Source organism: Sus scrofa, chromosome 6 (assembly GCF_054392235.1).
Source record: "Sus scrofa isolate SSC_HxYL_T2T_F1_AM1 chromosome 6, Sscrofa_HxYL_maternal_Yorkshire_Landrace_v2.0, whole genome shotgun sequence".
Lineage (NCBI taxonomy): Eukaryota > Metazoa > Chordata > Mammalia > Artiodactyla > Suidae > Sus > Sus scrofa.
The window spans coordinates 24,463,713-24,486,794 of NC_139388.1; the positions used below are offsets into that span (position 1 = coordinate 24,463,713).

At 39.7% G+C, this 23,082-nt stretch overlaps 1 protein-coding gene across 25 annotated transcripts in view; it reads right to left on the reverse strand.

Annotated features, from left to right (window-relative positions):
* The window catches only part of CDH8 (cadherin 8), a 1,221,794-nt gene that overhangs the window by 154,982 nt on the left and 1,043,730 nt on the right, over positions 1-23,082 (reverse strand). For all 25 annotated transcript variants that reach the window (XR_014805726.1, XR_014805728.1, XR_014805725.1 and 22 more), the window contains 3 exons: positions 11,034-11,201; positions 7,034-7,221; positions 3,593-3,846 (listed from right to left, as the gene is read on the reverse strand). Coding sequence is in view for 22 of the 25 variants with exons in the window: in XM_084959944.1 (XP_084816070.1) it covers positions 3,593-3,846; positions 7,034-7,221; positions 11,034-11,201 (610 nt within the window). In the remaining 3 variants the exon portion in view is untranslated. The remainder of the gene's footprint in view (positions 1-3,592; positions 3,847-7,033; positions 7,222-11,033; positions 11,202-23,082) is intronic.

Consider the following 23,082-nt stretch of genomic DNA (forward strand, 5'->3'; position numbering starts at 1 on the left):
TAATACATCCCTCCCACATATTAAACACCCATCTATTACTAACAATATTTACCACAGTAGCAAGGAAACATTAGACAAAATGAGGTTACTTAGACTATTTAGCATATAAACTGTTAAATAAAAAACATAATTCTGCACACAGTCAGGAACCTTTACCAGAAGAATGTTATAAAATGAATACTGGCTTTTTAATTTGCATTTAAGACACAAAATTTATGGTGGCTTTGTTAGCTGGTAATGTCAATAGCTCCACTTATTTTATTTAATCATTTAATTACCTCAGGCACCTTCTGAGGAAGATGATATTATCCCAAAATACAGATGAAGAAGCTGAGTCTCAGAATATCCCAGAGACCATCTGTCTGACTGAGAAGTAGCTACGATAGGTTCAAAAACGTACTCTGTGCAGTTTCAAGTTAGGGTATCTTTTAAATAATTTACAAAACTGTATTCTGTATGAGAGAGGCATACAGTATGGAAGAAAACAGTACATGCTTAATTAATGTTCTGGAAAAGAGATGGTAAGACCATGAATTTTGTCTGTTTGCCCAGGATGGCATTACACAGACATGGGTAGAGATATGTTTATGGATACAGACATAGGTTTAGTTAGTTAGAATTTTAAAATACAAGATATTTTCAGCTTTGCAACGTGCTTTCCAAAGAAGCTGAATCTTAGGTGAAGTTGATGAACCAATTAATGGCTGCATGTTTTAACATGGCAGATACCACAATAAATGCCTATTTCTTGCTGAATGGCAAAGTAAACATTGCCCTAAAAGATGGATACATCCTTATTAGCAAATAAAATAAAACAGTCCTAAAAAGACAATAATGCTTTGCTATTTGTAACTCAGTAATTTCCTGAATATCTGTGTCCTCTCATTCTGTATTAAAAGGTTAAATGGCTCTAAATCTGTCTGCTAGACTTATAAGGAGCTGTGCACTGCTTTGGCTAGTCAGGAAATTTAATTTTCTACAAAAATTAACCAATTGTGCACACAGAGAAAAAACCTGCTCTCCACAATCTAACTGGGGGCCCGGGTAGGAGGGTGGGGAACAACTACAAAAATACAGAACAGATGCTGAAAAATGCAGTTGGCGGTTCTTACAATCTCATCCCACGGGGCCAATCCATCTCCAGTCATCATCGTGTGGGCCTCACTTTCTGAATAACATATCAAAACCCTGTTGTAAATGATTTGAAAGAGTAATCGTTCCTTCTTTGGGTGACACCACATATGCCAAGGAACCAGTACTTGTCTGACATCTATCAGAACTAGAGCTACGTCCCTGTCATCAAGTGGTACTTTATCTGTCCATCTCTTCCCCATAACAAAGCCCCCAAACCCCCTTTAGTTTACCTGGAAACAAAAGGCTTCCAAGTTGGGCAGTTGTTGCTAAGCAGTCTCAAGCTCCTTCTACACCTGCCTTTCATGCCAGTGACCAAAATAAAAAATAAGAACAGCAATAATAATAACCATCAATTACAATGATTATCATTGTAGCCGATTGTTGGAATCATTATCAGTAAATCTCCCAGTTTTACATCAGTAAATAGAGAGATTATAAAATGTGCAAAAACATGGGTGGAGTTATGAACTGGATTTTTACTCAGTTATGCCAATTCAAGTGTAGTGTCACTTTGGTATCAAAAGTTCCTCAAACCTCACTTCTGGCTAATGAAGAACATGTCTCTGCACAGGAAGTCTGTTCTCGCTGATACTATGGGGTTGCCCTGATATCTGAACCCCCACTTCTCCTGAGGGTCCTCAATTAGGAATACCTCTGAGCCCCCTGTGGGTTCTTTGCTGACAAGAGCACAAATCTTGACAAATCAATTGCTAAACTGGTTCCCCGGCGAGGATCTCTCTTGTTTCCTGTTTTCATATTCTCTCCTACACTTGAAGATGTGACAAAAGTGGCAATGGCTGTGTCTTGTGTTCTTTCAGAAGAGCTGAAATAACATGAAAACAATGCGACAGATTCATATCCATTCACTCAACAACTATCATTGTCTCTATTTACATCAGAATCTCAGCATAAAGCCATTACACAACTTCACTAGTTAGTTAGAAAACAGATGCCCATGTAGTTATTTCTCTGGACACTTCCTGCCCCTGCATTCAATCTTTGGCCCTTAGAGAGAGTCAATTCTATTGGCTAAAGAGGGGATATTCTGTATGACTATAGCAGGTTGAATTCCTTTAGAACAGAGAATGGGCAAGGGACCACCCCTCAAATCCCTGGTGGAGGTTTACCTTCTTAGAGGTAGATCTCTTTTAAGGAAAATATTTTTTGGATCCTTATGAGATACACTCAATTATCCTGTATTTAGAAATGGCTTATGTTTAAAAAATAACTTTTCTGGATCGAAAAAGAATTTTTTTTTTTTTTTTTTTGCCCAACTCCAATTATTTGGGGCACTGACTATGTTGCTGAATTTCACCTCCAGCCTCATAGTTTCACTACCCTTGTGAGTACAGAGAGTTGAAGACATAAAAAAGAAGTGGATAAATAAAACTTTCAGAAAGCTCACTTCCCTGAATAAAGAAACTGGAAAGCTCTCTGCCCTAGGTCTCTGTGGCTTAGAAACTGAATGACTTGGGAATAAGTCGACAACTAACTCAGAGATTAACTGGACAATTCTTTAAAAATGTATTTTTCTATCTACAAGACAGAATTTTCTCTCTTTCTCCCTCCTTCCCTCTTCCTCTCTTTCTCTTTTCAACAAACATTTCTAAGACAATATTTGAAATCCACCTCAAACACCTCATTAACCAACACTTCACCCTTGGAGACGGATGGACAAGTTATAGATTTTCAGTGTTCTTTTGGAAGATAACTATTTAGCTTGAGCATCTGTATTGTCATTTGGGTGGCTGGCAAAAGAGAAAAGATATACACAGTTCAACAACAACAAAGAGAACTAAACGTCATTTGTAAAAAAAGGAAGAAAAATTTTAATAAAGGATTATATTTTTCATCTCAGGAAAATTTCTGAGCAAGGAAAGTAGAAACAGAAGATATTTGGCAGAGAAAGATTTTGTCTAAAAGGCACCAATCCAGATATGCTGACCTATCAGAAATGCCCATAAAGTGACAAGAAGATATTTCCAAAGCCAAACACCAAATGCAGAAATAAGATAGGGGTCTCTTAATGTGTCGAGACAGTGCTCCCATGCCTCTAAATTCTTATACATAATCCACTCTAATTATCAAAGGAGAAAGAACAAAAACATCGATGCTTTCCTAATGCTAGGGAAAAAAAGAAATGCACAATGAAGCACAAATGATATAATACAAAAGATCCACCCAAATGCACTGCAAAATATATGTGATCTTGCTTTTTATACTGAGTTCTCAGAAAGCCAAATAGCTTTCTTCATCTTGATATTCCTGGCTCTGGGCATTGTATGCAGCTCTTTGTAGGTGTATGGGCACGTGTGTGTACAAAACACACACACACAGAGTATATGTCGACCAAATTTTCTCAGTCATGCGAGCATAGTCTCACAGGCAGCCGCACAGTATGTGCACATAATTACATGTTCTGGTTTGCTTGTCAGTATTCCTTTGAAAAGAGAAATACCTTATAGGACTGGACGTGATGTCAGGGTCACGTGCGGTCACTTGCCCAATCACGGAGTTTAGAGCAGCATTTTCATGAACTTCAAGGAGGTAAGTCGGGGAGGAGAAGACCGGAGGCTCATCAGCATCTTCGACAACAATTTTGACCGTCGCCGTGTCTTTAAAGGGCCCCCGGCTGCTGAAACGTGGGTCAATGTGGACATTGGCTGCTTCTACCTTCAACGTATAGGATTTTTTGGTCTCAAAATCCAGGGGCTGTTAAGAAATGACAAAGACAAATGTTTCTCACTAATGACCACAGCAGCAGGAACAAATGAGTGTAATGCTGATGGATGATCGTTATGTGCATTTAAGCCCATTGGTGAGGCTTAATGGGATTGCTCTCCATTCCCCTAGATTCAACCTGTAAATTTTACAGGCATTTATTGATATCTGTTGATTATACAAACTCAGTGAATCTCATCTCCTACTGTTTTGTTTTGTTTTGCTCATTTCACTTGGAATGCACAAAATATTCACAGTCATGAATTGTGCCATCAAAATTTCACTTCAGAGTCATAATAAAATTTTACTAGTGATGGCATGACCCGCATACCAATCAGCCAGTTAATCGGGCCTCTGCCGGTTGGAGATAAGGCAGCATCGAACACAATCTCTATCTGGGAAGAATATTTCATCATTTCTGCAACGGTGTGTGAAATGTAAAAGAACTAGAAATAATCATTGTTTAGTCCATGGAGACATTATGAAGCATAATTTAACAATAATCCCAACAAAGAGTGTTTTCTTATTTCACTTCCAAAGCATCACTGCTTTACTAATCATGTGGCCACAATGAGGTTTATTATGTTTTGGGGCATTCTTAGAAGGTCTCTATTATGAGTTTTGTGCTATGAAGCAGGTGAGCACATAAAGAAATATGAATGCAGATACATATCTACTTGTGTTTATATTTAGAAGAGAGCCGTATATATAGATAGATAACTAGGCCTGACTGTGTCTTCCACCAACCACTTAAAAGCAATTTGAAATTACCTCAGTGCACCATTACTGAAAATATTTCTGACCTATGAATACCTCCTTCCTTAAAAGCCCTACAGACTTAAAGCTCTAGGTAAATAGAGGTAGTTGAAAGAACACAGCCCCCCTAAATAATCAGAAGCCCATCTGCATTAGAACCCTCACAGTTCAATTCTCTGGGCAACACATAATACTTCAGATGTCAAAGATGTACTTTGTCAAGGTTCAAAAAGATAATTTAGGTTTGCATTGCAATTTCTTATAAGAAATAGAACTTTAAAATCTGCAATGCAAATTTAAAAACAAATAAGAAGCTAGAACACAAGCTGGCATTAGTGAACTCTTTCAGAACTCCTGTACAAGCCTAAAGATGTATTCTTATTTCAAAATTGTGTGCTGATTTTTATTTTTGAATTTTGTTCTAAAGAGACTTGGCTTGTTCTGGAAAATATTTTCTAATGAACAAGGTGGATACCCAATGCCCCGTCTATTCTGAAATTACCAGGCACATACACTCATGGATTTACAGTTTTCTAATCACCTTTACTGTAACAGTTTCATAATTTCAAACTATTCACAAATACTATTAAATATAACAGATTGTGTTCTGCTTAATTCTTAGCCCAACATAATGATACATCCCGGTGTCCTTGGGATTTGATCAGACAAAAAAGAGGACCCATGAATTGTGGTAAAATGACTCCCTACACATTGTTCTCCAGAGTAAAACACATGTGTTTCTTGGTGTCAAGACATGTAGTAAGTACATGCTTCCAAGTTTATGAATAACAGTGGCTAAAAATATAGCAAGCGGCTAATTGCATCAGTTTATAAAAGCACCTTATGGTAACAAAGAATTGCAGTTAATAATAACAATAAAAATGACATTAGGAATCATTAGCCAAGGAAAATGTGGCTCTGGGTTATTCAATAATTGACTCGAATATAATTATACTGCACTCTATTTCAAACATGAGTTTTGAATACTTTGCAACTAAGTTCCATCCAGGTTTAAAGGTACTGTTACTGAGCAGAGTTAAAATAGATGCAGCCATTTTTTTCCTCAAAATGGATTTTTAAGAGTGATTTTGTCTATAAAAGTATATCCAGAGAATTTCAGGTTCTCATTATCAGTACGTCTTCAAGGGGGGATTTTAAGACCATGAGCACTGGAAGCAGATCCCTGGGTAACGGGGCAGAAAGAGTCAGATAATAAGCTTGGAGTCATGTTAATGGGATGCTGAGAAAGACAGAGGGCTAAATTGGGGGTTCCCAAGAGTGTGATCTGCCATGTATCTCCTGATTCATGAATCAACCAATCTATTTTAAAATTAATGTGTCCTACGCCATGACAAGCATGTGAGGAACAATGTTAAACAAAACACTCAGGAGGATAAAAGGGCATTTTCTTTGCAAATGCTCATGTCTGTAAAATACTGAACTGTGTTCTACACATTCTTTTAAATAGACATAGTTGTCATGATGAGAAATAAACATGGATAATGCACAGAATGTTTCACATTGAACACACACAGACACAAACCACAGACACATGGGTGTGCGCACTCACACACACATACACACACGGTTGGGGGCAAGAGCAGTCGGATTGCCATAGAGCGTTTGTGCTATTTATGGAGATGTTTCCTCCTCCAGTGGTAATCTCATCCTCAGGAACAAACCAAAGATGGGTTGCATTTACCACAACATTTGCACATTTGATCACGGTTTGGGGTTCTAATGGTAGTGGGGTGGCCCCCATCCTTCTGGTGCTGGAACTAGCCAGAATAACTGAAGCTGTCTGCTTTGTCTGCCTTTGAGGTTCCCTAAAAGCAGAGCGTGCAATGAAGACTTAGCAGCCTTGAAGGCACTGTGCAGAGATATTCCAGGGAGCAGCAGTGCAAAAATGGGGAGAGGAAGGCAGAGAAAAGGATTAAAAGCCATTGACCTTGCCATCCTTGTGGGCTAATGAGCATTCTTTCCCCTGAAAATCCTCTGAAGAATGACAGACAATAGGCCCCAGAAAAAAAATTCTCAAAGCCTAGAAACTGTCCACCCATCTTTGTCCTTCAATGCTTGCAGGTTGCCCTTGGAGTGCTGACTTGCCTACATAGCTGGATGCTCTGGATAAGAACAGAGCAAGTTCCTGCAGCTCATGGAAGAACACTGAGGCTAGACAGGAGGGGAATGATGGGTGAGATGGGAGGCTGGCACCACCATGGTCACTGTTTACCAGAGATTGAGCTGAAATGGAAGGTGGGGCCAAGAGAGAGGATGTGCAAAAAGGACTCTTACTTTCTCACAGCTAAAGAAGGCAAACCTCCAACAGCTCTCAGATTCTGTCAAGAAGTCCACCCAGCGCCCACAGACTTCAAGTTCCAGAGAGGCATTCTGAAGATGAACAAAACCTTCCTGACCTTACCTTTCTCAGGCGTATAATACCATCCTGGGCCTGGGCATCAGAAGTGATTTCAAAGAGTGCTGTTCCATCTCCATCAATGATGTCGTAGGATGACTGTGCATTTTCCCCAATATCCTGATCATTGGCCTTCACCCTCCCTATTGCAGTGCCAAGAACCACATCTTCTGGTACCGAGAAGTGATACAGACCTTGGAAAAGAGGAGAAACACTGAGCGTTGCACATGTTCCGTTCATTCATTAATTCACAGTTGGCGAATATGTATCGCACACGCCTTTGTTCTGGGTATGTCTGTACGGATGCTACCCATACAGGGATGGGAAAGACAAAGACATCCTTCCCGCTGTGGAATGTACAATCTTTTAAATGAGTCAGAGACAAATCGTTCCCAGAGGAAGTACCGATCTCTCTTTGAAACTCTTCTGAGTTATGGGACTTATTCAACCATATGTTTACCAAGTATATATTTGGAGCAGAGTTATATCAGGATATTAGTGAGTCTATGTGAATGTTCTCTCCAATTTGCTGTATAATCACATTGGCTGCCCTTGGGGATATTCATTGTTGCCCAACATAAAATATTAAGCTAATTTCAGCACAGATAGATGCAATGTGTAACACGCTGAAAGTCACTTTTGAAGTTACCTTTATATTTACAGACTTGTAGACCATTTTTGATAAAATCCAATTACCAAGCTTCTGCTGTGCCCTGCAGCAAGCTGTTCAGACACATGAAACACTCCTCTTGTTACTAAAGTCCTCCTTGCTCTGAAGACCAAAAATCCTACCTTCCAAACTCTCTAGGCAAAATACAATTACAATGTATGTTCCTTTTCCTTTGGGGGCAGGAAAACGTGCCCAATTAGTGCTATTCGTCCCAACTTTATCCAAATCATTTTGGCTGTTGTATCGGCGCCACCCACTTTCATTGGTGTAGGGGATGCCGTAGGTACCCGAACCCCATGACCTATGGCCATGACCCCTTCCAGTCACACCTGCCCTACATTCAACTGTCAATTCCTGCATTTCTTTGCCTGAGGGTTTCCTCTGGCTTTCAGAAGCCATTTTGCCCACTGCTTGTCAAGCTAGACCCAACAGAAAATTAATAACCCCAGAGAAGCAGCCGACAAAGACAACTTAGTACATAAAATCCCAAGCTCCTCCCCTCTCTGGTAGGATAACACTAAGCTAGTTCTCTTCTGTTGCTTATTTACAGTGTTCCAGAGTTTCCCCAATGGGATGAAGTGCCAGTTGCCCAACGTGCTAACTGGCCTGAGAATGTACATCATTGGCTTTCTCTCTCTCGCATTCTCACTTCCCTAGTGGCATTTCTTGGGATCATCTCCTACTGATAAACAAATTCTTGTCTCAGTACCTGTTTCTGGGGAACCCAAACCCAGACAATCAGGAAGTTTTAGTCTCACTGCAATAAGAACAAGGAAAATATAAACACTCAATGAACCACAAGCCCCAAAGGAAAAATTAAATCTAGAGAACATCACCTAATTCTAGTTTGAACTCAATCTCTGAGTCCCTTGAATCAACTTAGGCTCATTTTACCCAGTATAACGAGATTACTTCAGATGATGGGCAAGGGTTTCTTCTAGCACTAACATACTTTTATTTCATGATGACATAAAAGTGCCTCTTAAAATCATGGTATTATGGGACTGGGGAATAAAAATGTTTTCCAAACAGTTCTGATGTAAGGTAGGCAAGGAAAGTTACCATGCCCTGTACAAATCTCCCAATCCTCTCATAATTGGTATAGTGACTCCATTTCCTTCAAACTTTATATTTCAGGTAAGGTTTTGAGATGGTTCTTTGAGGTGTGCTTATTAAGTAAATAAGACAGCAAGGAGCCTCCCCTTGCTGCCGGTCCTGCGTCAGGGAGCCTTGGAAAACCAAGCCTGTGGAACATTTCTTTATCCATCCCTATCTTCCTACCCTCAACATCCTCATCAGTGTGATCATAGGTAATAGTTATTACCACCAAGAAAGGGAACACATTTGAAACTTATCTGGCATGGCTGAACTGAAACAACTATTTTCTGAGAAAGAGGGGTTGCCCATTAGGGCACTGAGTATAACAACAACCGAAAAGGAAATGAAAGAGTGGGGAGATGGATGCAAGAAATAGTGTTCTTGGAGTTCCCGTCGTGGCGCAGTGGTTAACGAATCCGACTAGGAACCATGAGGTTGCGGGTTCGGTCCCTGTCCTTGCTCAGTGGGTTAAGGATCCGGCATTGCCGTGAGCTGTGGTGCAGGTTGCAGACGCAGCTCGAATCCTGCATTGCTGTGGTTCTGGCATAGGCCGGAGACTACAGCTCCGATTCGACCCCTAGCCTGGGAACCTCCATACACCGCGAAAGCGGCCCGAGAAATGGCAAAAAAGACAAAAAAAAAGAAAGAAAGAAAGAAATAGTGTTCTTTATTTCAATCCTTTGGTTTAAAAGGGCTGCACAGTCATCTGATTTATAAACAGCCAGATGTGAAAACTCTAAAATTCCTAATGAAATGCATGTTTGTTTCTGTTCTTTCTGTCTTGGAATTTTTGCAGATTAATTCTCCAAGGTACCTCAAACATGTCATTTGCAAACCCCACCTTGGTATCTCTCTCTCTGCTCCAACTCTCATTTCCTTGCCTCTTGTTTTCGCTCTCTCTCTTCAAAAACAGGTTCTCCTAAGGCAGCGAAAACAGGTTCTCCTATTCCAGCAAAGAGTGCCAGCATGCATCTAATACCTCGTGTCAGAAATAAGATAACTTATCTCCTCAACTGAAAACACAATCTATCCTGAGATTTTTGTCACCATTAACTCTTAAATATCTATCACACTTACACACTTGTCTCCACTCCCACCGCGACCAACCTTGCTCTCTGGTGCCACTGTCACCTTTTACATGCATGATTACAGACACCTCTTAACTGGCTGTACTGTGGAAAACATACTGGAGGAAAACCAGAGTTCATTTTCTCTGACTCCCCTAGAATCAAATCCTATTCCTCAGCTTACACGTTAAAATATTTTAGTGGCTTCCTCATGATCACAGGATAAAGATCTTAGCAGTTAAAATGGCCTACAAACCCAAGGATGGCAAACTCCTGCCTAACCTAACTCTCCAGCCTCTGTGCTCCAGCTGCAGTGAATTTTTTTTTTCAATTCTCATCCAAGGACACACACCCTTCTTCCAGAGGGCTTTTGGATCTCTCTTTCCTGTAAGTTGCAATGTCCATCTTCCCTTTCCTGCTTTCACTTGGTTTCAGCTAATTCCTCTTCATCTTCCATTTCTCCCAACTCAAAACTCTCCATGTCAGAAAGGCCTTCCCAAAAGCATCTCTCTAATGTCAGGTTACTTGGATAAATGCCCAGAAGGAAAGGGTTCTAGGAGACGTAAGAAAGTTGGCAAATAATGATGGTCTCCCTGATTGGTGGATGGTGGCCCCCTAGAACACTGCTGAGAGGATTCTAAGGCAGAGAACAGCTGACGGAGGGATGAGCAGAGTCAGTCATCATTGATGTCTCAGCAGCCAAAAGAAAGAGGAGTGCGGCTTTTGCAGCAAATGTACTGCCTATCTGCCTTCCCCACCTCAGGCTCCAGAGATTTAGTTTCTTTTATACAAGTGAATATTAATAGAGCAATACCTGAGGTGCGTTTCTATCATCTTCTCAAGTTTTCTTAAGGGGAGATACCATAGAATAGAAAAATAAGCACACATCTTGCAGCCAGACCTGCTGATTCTAATTCTCAGCCCCCTGACCTATTCTATGCTTAAGGTTCAGAAATGTTCTCTAATTCTTTGGAATCTGTAAACTGGGGATACATTCCACAACAAAATGACAGGAGAGTTGGTGGTTTTACATGTACATGGATTGCCATACCTTGCACGTAATAAGCACTCAGGGATTGCTATCTGTTTTTCTAATCGCTGAAAAATAAGGTATAAATTCAAATGGAAACATCATATTTAGGTGCTCACCCAGGGTGGGGGATTCACTTACTCTGGGCAAATTTTGGAGGATTGTCATTAACGTCAGTAAGGGTCACTGTGAGTGTTGTGGTCCCAGAGAGGCCACCAGAGTGTCCACCCATGTCTTTGGCTTGGATAACGACCAGGTACTCCTCCTTGGCTTCTCTGTCCATGTTGGGAAGGGCAGTTTTTATAATTGCTGAGAGGGGAAAAAAAAATGGGAGAATGACTTACAGGCCAACAGCTCATTCAAAAACAAGTGTGTGAATCACAGAGTCAAACACACACATACAGAAACATACAAGTGCATACATCAAGTCCCTATTCAGATATTTTTGTTTTCTTTTGACACGTAGCTAGTGTGCATCTCTAATGCCAACACCGAGAAAGACTGTAGTCATAGACATCAGTGGATAAGTTGCAAAAATACATTTTATATAAAAAAGAACCTGCAAAAAATAGACATTAGAAAGTAAGCTGAATGGCATTCTTGCCTACCAAATTAAAGTATAAATCATAACATAGCTTCATCTACCCAGGAAAACCCTGGAAGTGAAAGAATCTTACAATTTATCACAGACTCCAGTTTCCCTACTAAAGAAGTAAATACACAAATAGCTTGAAGGCTCTGAGGTCAAAGATAAATTATTCTGAAGCTCAGAAATACATCAGAGAGATGAAAGAAATAAATGTGTTATTAGAATCAACTCAGATGAATAAAGTGCCAATCAGAATTAATATAGGCAAATGTCTAAAGCCTAAAGCACTCTTTACCTACATCTGTATTTTAATTGTTTAGTTACATCATATTATAAAAGTAATAAATATTTAATATTTTAGATAAATGAGAAGACATAGAAAAGCAAAAAAAGGGTAAACATAAAATTATATGAAATAACAATATCAGTGCAAAATATTAGTAGATTTTTTTGACATATTATCAGGGTTTCATTTTTCTGCCTCTGTGTATGTTTCATTAGTAATTTAATATTCTTATTAAAGGTTCAAAATCTGCATAGATACTTCTGAAGTTACCTTGAAAAATCTTTATTTAGCCCTCTCCCTACCTTCACACCTCCTTTCATTGATGCTGCTGACATTTTGACGTATATGTTTGCAAGGCCATTACATGTATACGCATACAATGTACATAAGAATATTTAACCACAAATACGATCACAGTATAGTCATTGTTCTGGGGCTTTCTTTTTGCATACGATGGATATTGGTGAGATGTGTTAATATACAGAGGTCCAACACATTATTTCTTAGAGCTGCCTAATGTTTCACTGAATGGAGGTACTATGAATAACTGAAACATTCCGATACCACCATTTTTTCCCATTTCAAACAACTGTCTGATATCATATTATGATACTATATTTTTGTTCTGCATTTTTACTTAAACTCTATGCCACAAGAGCCCTGTCCCCGCAATTGTAAGAGGCCATAATAAAAATGTTTGTGACGAGCCCAGACTAGCCCTCGTGAATGGATGTGTGTAATCTCTCTGGCTCAAGTGAAAGAAAATTTCCTGCATTAAAGACAATTTGCCCCTCACTTCTAACCCTAGAGACATCATAAATGTTCAATTCAAATTGAGGATGAGCCAATTTCTTGGCCATGTCTGAGTTGTAATCCTGTTTTTTTTTTTTTTTTTTAAACTTATATGCTCTAATTAAATCATCTTTCTGTAAAAGGTTTGCAAGGAGTTCAAGCCCTGAATCATTCAAGTAGCAGACAAGGCACACAAGTGTCCTGGGAAATCTAATCCACCCAGGCAGGGAGCAGGCTCTGGGAAAAGCTGTGAGCTCTCATGCACTTTATTAGACCTTGAAACCTTAATACCAGAGCTTCCCATTCAGGGATCAGGCAATTAGATAATCCTGCCTATTTGGAAATATGGATAGTAACATAATGATATTTTTCAATATAATGATTTGTTTCAAGATTTGATCATATTATCATATAACTGAATAGGTCATACTCACATGGTTATAAACAAAAACAGAACGAAGAGAAAAATAGACATAGAGCAATCACTCAGGTTTGGATCACCGTGAGGCAATGTGGGAAAATAAACAGATAGGCAAAAATCAAGAACAACACTAAGACAAATCATATCCTTAGCATGATGAAAAGCCAACATGGCTACTTTTCCTTTGGATGTGTATTTTCATAACTCAGAGTATCTTCAGCACAGGCCCAAGAAGGATCAGGAAATGGTTTTACTCCTGTGATAGTTACATGGGTAACTGGTAGTTTGTAAAGTTTAGGTGCCATCGCAGTTTAAGGTCATGATGAATTAAAGTCATCTGTTGGACCCTGAATTTGACGTAGAGCTTCTAATAATAAGAGAAAAGGGATATAGTTCCTCAAGGAAGGCAGCAAAGTAAGTTTTTTTCAAAGAAGGTGACGGGTGGAGGTCTACACATTCATCCTCTCAAGTTACTTCAGTGGAAATTTTTATAGTTTCCTCAGAGTCAGAGAAGACTGGCATGTATTAATCTCATCATTATTTAAATATGTCATGAGAATGTAAATTAACGAAAAAACCGTGATGTCTCTCAGACGCCTGGAATTAAAATAGTTTTGAGGCTCAGCTGCAAACAGCATACCTGGGTTAATGTCTCTGAGTTGCATGAGAATATGACATAGCCTCTTAAGGAAGGACCTTTGCTTTAATGGGACAAAAAGAATTCCCTGGGTCTCCACCTATCACAGAACGTTTATGTCTGTACCTCCACCAAGGTACAGAGCTTCATACCATGTACAATGCTTAATCTACGGACAAGTTTGAGTCCCCTTATAAATGCTCCCTCCTATGGAGGTCAAGCCAAGTTTGGTTTCTCATATTATCCTCACACTTTAGCTTTGTGGTTATGAACAAATTATGGAACCTACCAGGACTCATCTGCCCTCTAAAATGGAGAGAAAAATTAGTCTCTCATTAAGGGTATTCTAAGACTAGGTGAGATAAATCATGCAAAGTTCTTGTCACACAGTAGTTACCCAACCACAGTTTCCCTTCCCCTTTGAGCTTTCCAAAGATAATTTATTTAATGCTTATCTGGATAGTGGTTAGTGTACTGAACACTCCCGAACTGCTCTTCCAGATCCACTTTCCAGCATCCTCCACCTACTCTTGGCATGAGAGAGTGACCTCTATGGATGGCTTTACTTTCCAGCTTTGTGTTAGACTCCACCAACGTATGTTACCCCAGGAGACAGTGAGGCTGGAGCAAGGTGAGGTTTCAGACCACCTGGTACCTCGGTCACAGTTTTGGCCACTCTCTGGTTATTGTCTTGGGATAATGCTAGAGCAAAACTCCAGTGGCCATGAGTGGTCTCCTTCCCTTGCACCTTCAGGGAGAGGAATGAATTAGCTCTTCTGCTGCTTGTGTTGGTGGTGCTTCACTACCCCTGGCTGGTCTCTCTTGACCTAGCCATACTTTTCTCAGTACCTCCTTCATTATAAACGCTCCTCATTCACCCCCACTCCTGCTAGGATCCTAAAAGTTATGGTTAAGATACTGGTTCTTTATTCAAGTGTCAAACATGTTTCCACCAGGTCATTCCTAGAGACAACTGCAACACAAAAGGACTTCAATGTAATCACATACTGCTGTCTCAAGACTGCACCTTGAGATGGTCAGGTAGGTATTTGTTTCCTTACTGTTAAATGAGAATAAGAAGTATTGTTCATTCACTTCAGGGAAGTGAGTGGCTCACAATGACCCAAATGGGAAGCTGCACACCTGGGAGTTTTCACACCTTCTTCTTTTCTTATGTAACACCGGGGGGAGGTGTCTTCATATTTGAAGGCAAGCAGGAAGTCTCTCCAAAGTGTCTTTAGGGCATGCCACACACTTAATGGGCTTCAGGACAAATTGCATAATTAAAAGTTCTTACTTTGCCTAAGCCTGTTACCTCTAGTCTCCACCTTACTAGCAGCAACTCCTTAGAAAATCCAAGACAGAATTTCTGGAACATCTTTCCTGCTAACTTGTGACTGTAAAGGTAGCAAAAGGAAAACCCCAAGTACCCTTGGTCCTTCTGTTTTTCTCCTTGTGTTGGAGCATATCTATATGTGCTACCTTTTTAAACTCCTATTCAAAAGGCTGATCATTTCACTTGCTTCAATATGGCAAGATGTTAATAAACTCCTAAAATAGAAGCTTAAAAACTGCCTTAAAGGTTCCTTCTACTTCTCCTTCCCTGAATTATGTACTTTGGTACACATATTCTCCCAAGTATTAGTAGCTTTAGGCTGTTTCTTCTGTAGCCAAGAGAGAGGACTTTCTATATTTTAAAAATTGTTTCATATTAAATATCCCCAAACACAGAACAGAAAATATAGTCACAAGTCATTTTCCCTCTTCAATTTGAGAAGTCAAAAATATTCAGCTATAAAGACTAAAAAGTTACTCCAAATCTCAATTAAATAGCATTTTTATCCATTTTCGACTGTGATTTTAAGAAGGCAGAGAAGAGATCCCTACACCCTTTCAGCCAACATAAACTAACTGAAAACACTGTGTGATGGCGTAGTTTATTTTATTTTAGGCCATGCCCAGAGCATGTGGAAGTTCCTGGGCCAGGGATCCAACCTGTACCGTAGCAGAGACACAAGTCACTACGGTGACAATGCCTGATTCTTAACCCACTGATCCACCAGGGAACTCCTGATAGTACTCATTTTAAATAGCTTCTGGTTGCCCAAGACATGAATTTTGTTGCTCTTTCTCAAAGTAGTGGTCAAGCAAAAGCAGTGCCCACGTCTTCCCAGGTGGTTACAGTCAGACATGCTCAATGCCCAGCAAGGTGTTCATAAGCTTAAATATCATGTTTAAACTTCCATTACACCCAACTGGCAACAAATTCGAGTTCTAATTTTTGGCAAGTAGTATGACAAAATGCTTTCTTCCAGGTCAGTCGGTACAATGCCTTAATGTAGGCATTTGGTAAATAACCTCAGAAAAAAAGAAAATCCCTTTAGTTACTCTAAGCCTGGTAATTTCAGCCCACGACTGGGAGTTGAAACAATGAACATGGTTACAATGGTCATCTTTGGCTCTTGTAAGTTTTCAGCTCAGGAGTGTCTGTAGGGTTTAGACTTAGATACCTTAACTAGTTACTCTTGGGGAAAAAAAATCATGGAACGTCCCTGGAACACATTTATTCCTTGAAAACGGGGCGCTCACATCTGGAGTAAAAAAAATCCACAACAGACATTTGGAAGGATGATCCTGTTCTGTTGGATCCTCCATCACATTTCATGAAAAGTAGACTCAGAAACGGGAATGTAAACTATTATATTCTAGAAATGTTTCCCTGGACTCCATTTTGAAAATCTCAGCTCATCAGAAAATCCAATTACTGAGAATAGTTCATTCTCTGCAAACTGAATTCAATGGAGATTTTGAACTTGGCACTGGGAGTTGGGGGGTGGGAAGATAGGAGATGGGAGGTGAACCCTAGCAGGAGGATTAACGGGAAAGAGGGAATCATCTTGCTCTGAAACAGGCATTCATGACCCTACTGTGAATAGACCGATGTGCTTGATTCTCCCGTATTTAAGAGACCTGGTTTTATCTTAACTGTATTCAATCAAATGGAGATTTCCCTAGTGCAGAAGTTTAAGAATTTAAATCCTAGCCTGGCCCAAGTTCTTCCTAAGTACTAAACAGCTGTTCCTTATGTCTCATCATTCATGGAGTACTTCTGATTACAATTCAGTCATCTCAAAAATTTAAAACTTGAGCCTTTTTTTTTCCCTTCTTCTTCCCATTGTCTTTGGTGTTATCATTTGAGAGGCATTTTGTATCCATCTCGAAGACTCCTTTTTATAATTTCTGTGATATCACCAGATTGAGAGGCTTCACGAGAAAGGCAAGGGGATGCTGATTAACTCCTTTGTCATTTTGAAGGCTGATTACTGTAATTCAGTCTTTGCGGGTCTCCCAGATTGTGCTGTTCAAAGATTGCAGTTGATATAAAATGCTGTGCTAAACTCCTATTTGAATAAGACTTGTCGAACACATTATCCTAGTTATGAAACCACTAGGTTTGTCATTCCCCCAAACTCTTGCCAATGTAACATGCAATTATCACCTTACTGTCTGTGAAAAGGGTCTTTCAATTCTGAGGTTAAGTGGTGCAAATTCACCAGGGATAAAGTCTTTGGGGGGTCATATACTGTACCCATACTTTCTGCCGCCTATGGAATTTGTACCACTTGTGGCGGTTCTGACAGGTGAGGGGTATAAGCAGCAAGGTTTCGATACATGCCCACCATATCACTGATTAGCTGGTAACTTCAGTAATGCCAAAGCTGCACAGAGACTTCACAAAGGTGAAAGGGAAACATTAAAAAACAGAAAACGGAGTTCCCATTGTGGCGCAGCAGAAACAAATCTGACTAGTAACCATGAGGATGCGGGTTTGATCCCTGGCCTCGCTCAGTGGGTTAAGGATCCAGCGTTGCTGTGAGCTGTGGTGTACGTTGCAGAGACGGCTCAGATCTGGTGGTGGTGTGGCTGTGGCATAGGCTGGAGGCTACAGCGCCGATTCGACCTTGTAGTCAGGGAACTTCTATATGCTATAGGTTTAGCCTTAAAAAGACAAATAAATAAATAAATAAAAATAAAAACAAAAAAACAAAAAAAACAACTGTTCAGCCTCCATAGGACTTAGAAAAACCTGCGTTTACCTTTCTTTGTGACCAATAATTTATGAATTAGCTAGATGATAGGTAGCTGGATAGGTAAAGAGTTACATAGAATGGTCTGGATTTGGAGATACTAGATTTCTCACAGATTTCTGGTGCTTTTTCAAAACATCACGTAATTGGAAAACGAATGCATTTAATGTATTGGGAATCAAAATCATGCTTAGATACTTTGGTCTTTTTTAATTTTTCTTTCTTTTTTCTTTTCTTTCTGCTTTTTAAGGCCCACACCCACGGCATATAGAAGTTCCCAGGCTAGGGGTCAAATCGGAGCTATAGCCATGGGCCTATGCCAGAGCTACAGTAACGCAGGATCCAAATCACTTCTGAGACCTACACCACAACTCAGGGCAACACTGGATCCCCAGCCCACTGAGCAAGGCCAGGGATGGAACCTGTGTCCTCATGGTTCCTAGTCAGGTTCCTTATCACTGAGCTACGACAGAAACTCCTGACCTGTTTTTTTTTGTTTTGTTTTTTGTTTTTGTCTTTTTGCCATTTCTTGTGTTGCTCCTGCGGCATATGGAGGTTCCCAGGCCAGGGGTCTAATCAGAGCTGTAGGTGCCGGCCTACGCCAGAGCCACAGCAATGCGGGATCCCAGCCATGTCTGCAACCTACACCATAGCTTACGGCAACGCCGGATCCATAACCCACTGAGCAAGGTCAGGAATTGAACCCAAAACCTCATGGTTCCTAGTCAGTTTCGTTAACCACTGAGCCACGACGACGGGAACTCCCCTGATATGGTTTTTTCTTTTTTTTTTTTTTTCCCCCACTGTATAGCAAGGGGATCAAGTTATCCTTACATGTATACATTACAATTACATTTTTTTCCCACCCTTTGTTCTGTTGCAACATGAGTATCTAGACAAAGTTCTCAATGCTATTCAGCAGGATCTCCTTGTACATCTATTCTAAGATGTGTCTGATAAGCCCAAGCTCCCGATCCCTCCCACTCCCTCCTCCTCCCATCAGGCAGCCACAAGTCTCTTCTCCAAGTCCATGATTTTCTTTTCTGAGGAGATGTTCATTTGCGCTGGATATTAGATTCCATATGATTTTTTTTTAAATTAAGAAAACATTCCAAGGAAATTATAAATTTCCTTTCTCCTAACCCCTTACAAAATTAAATTAAAATGTTCACTTTTATTGTTTGTTATCATTTAAAACACAAGTGATTTAAATATATAATAATGGGAAATATTAAACTAGTGGTTAAGGTTGTAGAGATCCAATGCATAAAATATCAAGCAAACACTGCAAAAATACTGTAGCATCATAAAACACTTATAACATTTTTTTTTTTGTCTTTTTTTTGTTGTTTTGCCATTTCTTGGGCTGCACCCGCTGCATGTGGAGGTTCCCAGGCCAGGGGTTGAATTGGAGCTGTAGCCGCCGGCCTATACCAGAGCCACAGCAACGTGGGATCCGAGCCGCGTCTGTGACCTACACCACAGCTCACAGCAATGCCGGATCCTTAACCCAATGAGTGAGGCCAGGGATCGAACCTGCAACCCCATGGTTCCTAGTCGGATTCGTTAACCACTGCACCACGATGGGAACTCCTTTTTTTTTTTTTTGTAATTTTTAAATTTTATCTTAGAAATAATGTATGCTATGATCATATACTTATATAACTGCTTATAACAATTTTGCAAAGAATATAAATGAAAATAACTTGATGTGTTTTCTGATGGAATTGGAGGTCCCCCTCCAAATTTCCCAGCATGTCACTGAATTCTCCTGAAGCTCATCAATGTCATGTATAAAAAGATATTAGCTGCCAAATAAGAATTTAAATAGATATTATTACCTAAGATGTAAAAATACAATGGGAACTCCCATATTGGCCCTGCAGAAATGAATCCGACTAGGAACCCTGAGGTTGCGGGTTCGATCCATGGCCCCGCTTAGTAGGTTAAGGATCCGGCGTTACCATGAGCTGTGGTGTAAGTCGCAGGTGTGGCTAGGATCTGGCGTTGCTGTGGCTCTGGCGTAGGCTGGGGGCTACAGTTCCGACTGGATGCCTAGCCTGGGAACCTCCATATGCCGTAGGTGCGGCCCTAAAAAGACAAAAGAGAAAATAAATAAATAAAAAAAATAAAAAGACAAATGTTTTACTTTCTAGATAGGTATCTAGATATAAACATACAGAGAAATATGTAAATATATGTATATGTTAGTATTTGCCATCATAAATAAATACACACATATGTGTGGGTATTTATATACACTCACAGGTGGTACACACACACACACACATACTTTATGTTTACATTTCATAAATATATACACATACATATATATGAAGAAATGTTAGATATTAATGCAGTGGTAATAATGAAGTAAACCTATATTATTTTAAAGATTACAAAGATGACATTCAATGATGTTATAAGAACATTTCTCACCAACCTCAAAATGGTAATGCCTCCACATTGATTTCCAAGTAATAAAAATTACATTTTTTGCATCCGAATCTCTACATGACTTCTATCCAAATTCGTCTTTACTACAACACTACACACATATGCCTTTGATTCCCCAGATTCTTACTTTGTTTTTCCACATGATCTGGTACCCCTGCAACTTGATGTGGATATTGCAGCCTAGTCCACAGTTGCCCTTTATGGACTTTTAAAATTCCACTCATCCCTGCAGCTCCAATGGTGCAGAAGCAAGAAACCTTCCCAGACAGAACTAATCATTCTCTTCCTTAGTCTCTGACCCACCTTCGCTAGGAACTTCCTCATGCCACTTTTCTGTTTCTTCTTCATTTTACCACTTGCCCCATTATGTCAGCCTGTCCTGATAGTAAATTACTGAGGACAGCAACCATGTCTCATTCACCCCTGAATGCCCAGGATGGAACACAATCAATCTCTGGCCCATAATCGGTATCATTAAAAGTAGGTGGGAAGAAAACAATACAAAGAAGAGAGACGGTAGGAGGGTGTAAAGAAGGAAGAAGAAAGAGAGACAGAAAAAAAAAAATAATTGTCATTTTCTCCTCTAGCCACTTTGGGGACTCAGCGCTGAGGTGTGCAAGGACCTGGTAAATATTAATAACTGTTGTGTATCTGGAGACCAGAGGCATTCAGATACAGTTAAAAGATAACAGAGCTACTAAGGAGAAGGGTGTCAAGATTCAAACCCAAGTCTTGCTGCCTTCAAGGCTCAAAGGAGACTCAAGGGCTAGTCTGTATCATGGTATGAGTCACTTCTTAAGGTCATGCAGGTTTGCCAGAGGAAGGACAAAGCACCTCATGAATGCCGATGAAGTAGATGTGTTTTGCAGATTAAGGAAGCCAGGGGTGCTGACCGTCTCTTTAGATATTGTGGCCATTTCATAATTGACATTTGAGTTACGTCTTAAATGTCTCAGGAAACATTTGTGTTGAACTGTTCTAATATTCCAGATGTTCTCAGGATTATTCCAAAAAGAAGTGATGCTGGTGAGCTAGGTATACTAGTAGCACTTCAAGAACTGAGTTATTTAAGAATGAATACATGAAAAAAAAAATTCTCTTTATCTGTATGCTTGATCGATGCTGCTTTGGTTTTGCTATTTTTGAAGTTCTGTTATTATTTACTTCTCTTGGCAAATATATAACTATGACAGCCAACTTTTCCTACAGTCATCCACAGGAAAACTTGGTTCATTTGCCAGAATTGAAAATGTATTATGACATGAATATTCTGGGTTTGGAATGTGGTCCAGTAACGAGAAAGATTTTGAGCAAGGTCACAGACTGTGGCTGAGCAAGGACCCAAATCTGGGTCCCTGCAATCTTAAGTATTGAGTATTAATGAAATAATACACCTTCTCGTGGCAAAAAAAAAAAAAACAAAAAAACTCCATGTAGTTCTAGGAAGAGGACCGTTCCGTTATCTCCTCCTATGGCATCAAGCATCTTACCATGAGTCTGCTTGATAGACAGGGCTTCTTTCATATAGATTTTATATATTAACCTCTATGTGACTTTCCTGTTTGTGTTTGAAAACTGTTCTGGAGAACGGCAGGCTTGAAAGCTTTAAATCAGACCATTGAAAATCATTCCAGTATCTCAAAATGTGTACAAATTGCTTCCTTTCATGTGAATTTCCTGTCATGTAATACAGGGTATTCTTTTACTAAATAACTACAACTTTTTAATTTTCCCCCTGTGTGACTCACAGTCATGTCATCCCCCCATCCCCATGGAATAACACATGAAATAGTTGTAAGTGAATTAACAATGATATCCCATGGCTGAATTTGTACATACGATGTGCACAGTGAGTTTAGCGTGTGAACTGTAGCTTCTGTAGCTTCTGGATTCCCTATGAAGTACTTCTGCACAAGCCACCCTTTATAGCATCAGCACGCTGGCTAGCCAATAACCGATGCTACTTAAATTGCCAATTTTGAGTTACAGCGAAATCCTTGCAATTATTCCTATTCAGAATTAAGGTGAAATTTCTCTTCCCCTAAATGAAAACACTTCCAGGGACTCCTCAATCAAGTGGAATTATTTCTGTGAAGAACATGATGGCACTATTCTTTCCTTAAGCCATAATTCCAATAACTAATTATATGTATAATAAGTATGGGTGGTTTAAAAAAGCAAAGTGAAAGTCGCTAAAAAATTGGATGCTTTCTCTTAGCAATTCAAAACTTAAGCACACGAAAATGGCGCGGTTGTTGAGTAAATAAAGCACAGGCTCTGTTGTCCCATACTAAGAAACAGAGCCAGGATTGAGACCTGAGTCTAAATAAAGTCAACCAACTATTTTCAACTTTTAGGAACTTTGTCACCTCATCTATAGAACAGAGATAGTAGAACCCACCTGAGCCTATATGGAATAGTGCCTAGCATTGTTCACAGAGCATAACAGATACTCAAGACAAATTTTGATTAAACTGATATTATCCACAAATGCTAAAGTGACCTGATTCCTTGAATGTCTCAGAGAAACTCTCTGACCTCAGATCTCGTTCAGACCCAGCATGTCATATTGATTACAGCCTGCCAACATGCACAAATAGAACATGCTGTTGTAGGAGGCCAGGATTTGATATAGGACATGAGGGTTGATTTTTGACTCCTCCAATTCCAAGTGTTTGTTAGAAATAATCTGGGTAATTCTGTAACATCCTTGAGCCCCCATTTCTTCCTTCATAACACAGAGACAGCACTTACCCGTAGGTGCTTGTTTTCATAAAATGATTATTAAGGATGACAATGCATCTCATCTATTTAGTCGATAATAAAATAGTAATTAGCTTATCACTACCACTACTGCTGTTACAACTACCGTGAATGTTACATCATTGCTGAGTGATTATGAAGTTCAATCACAGTAAAG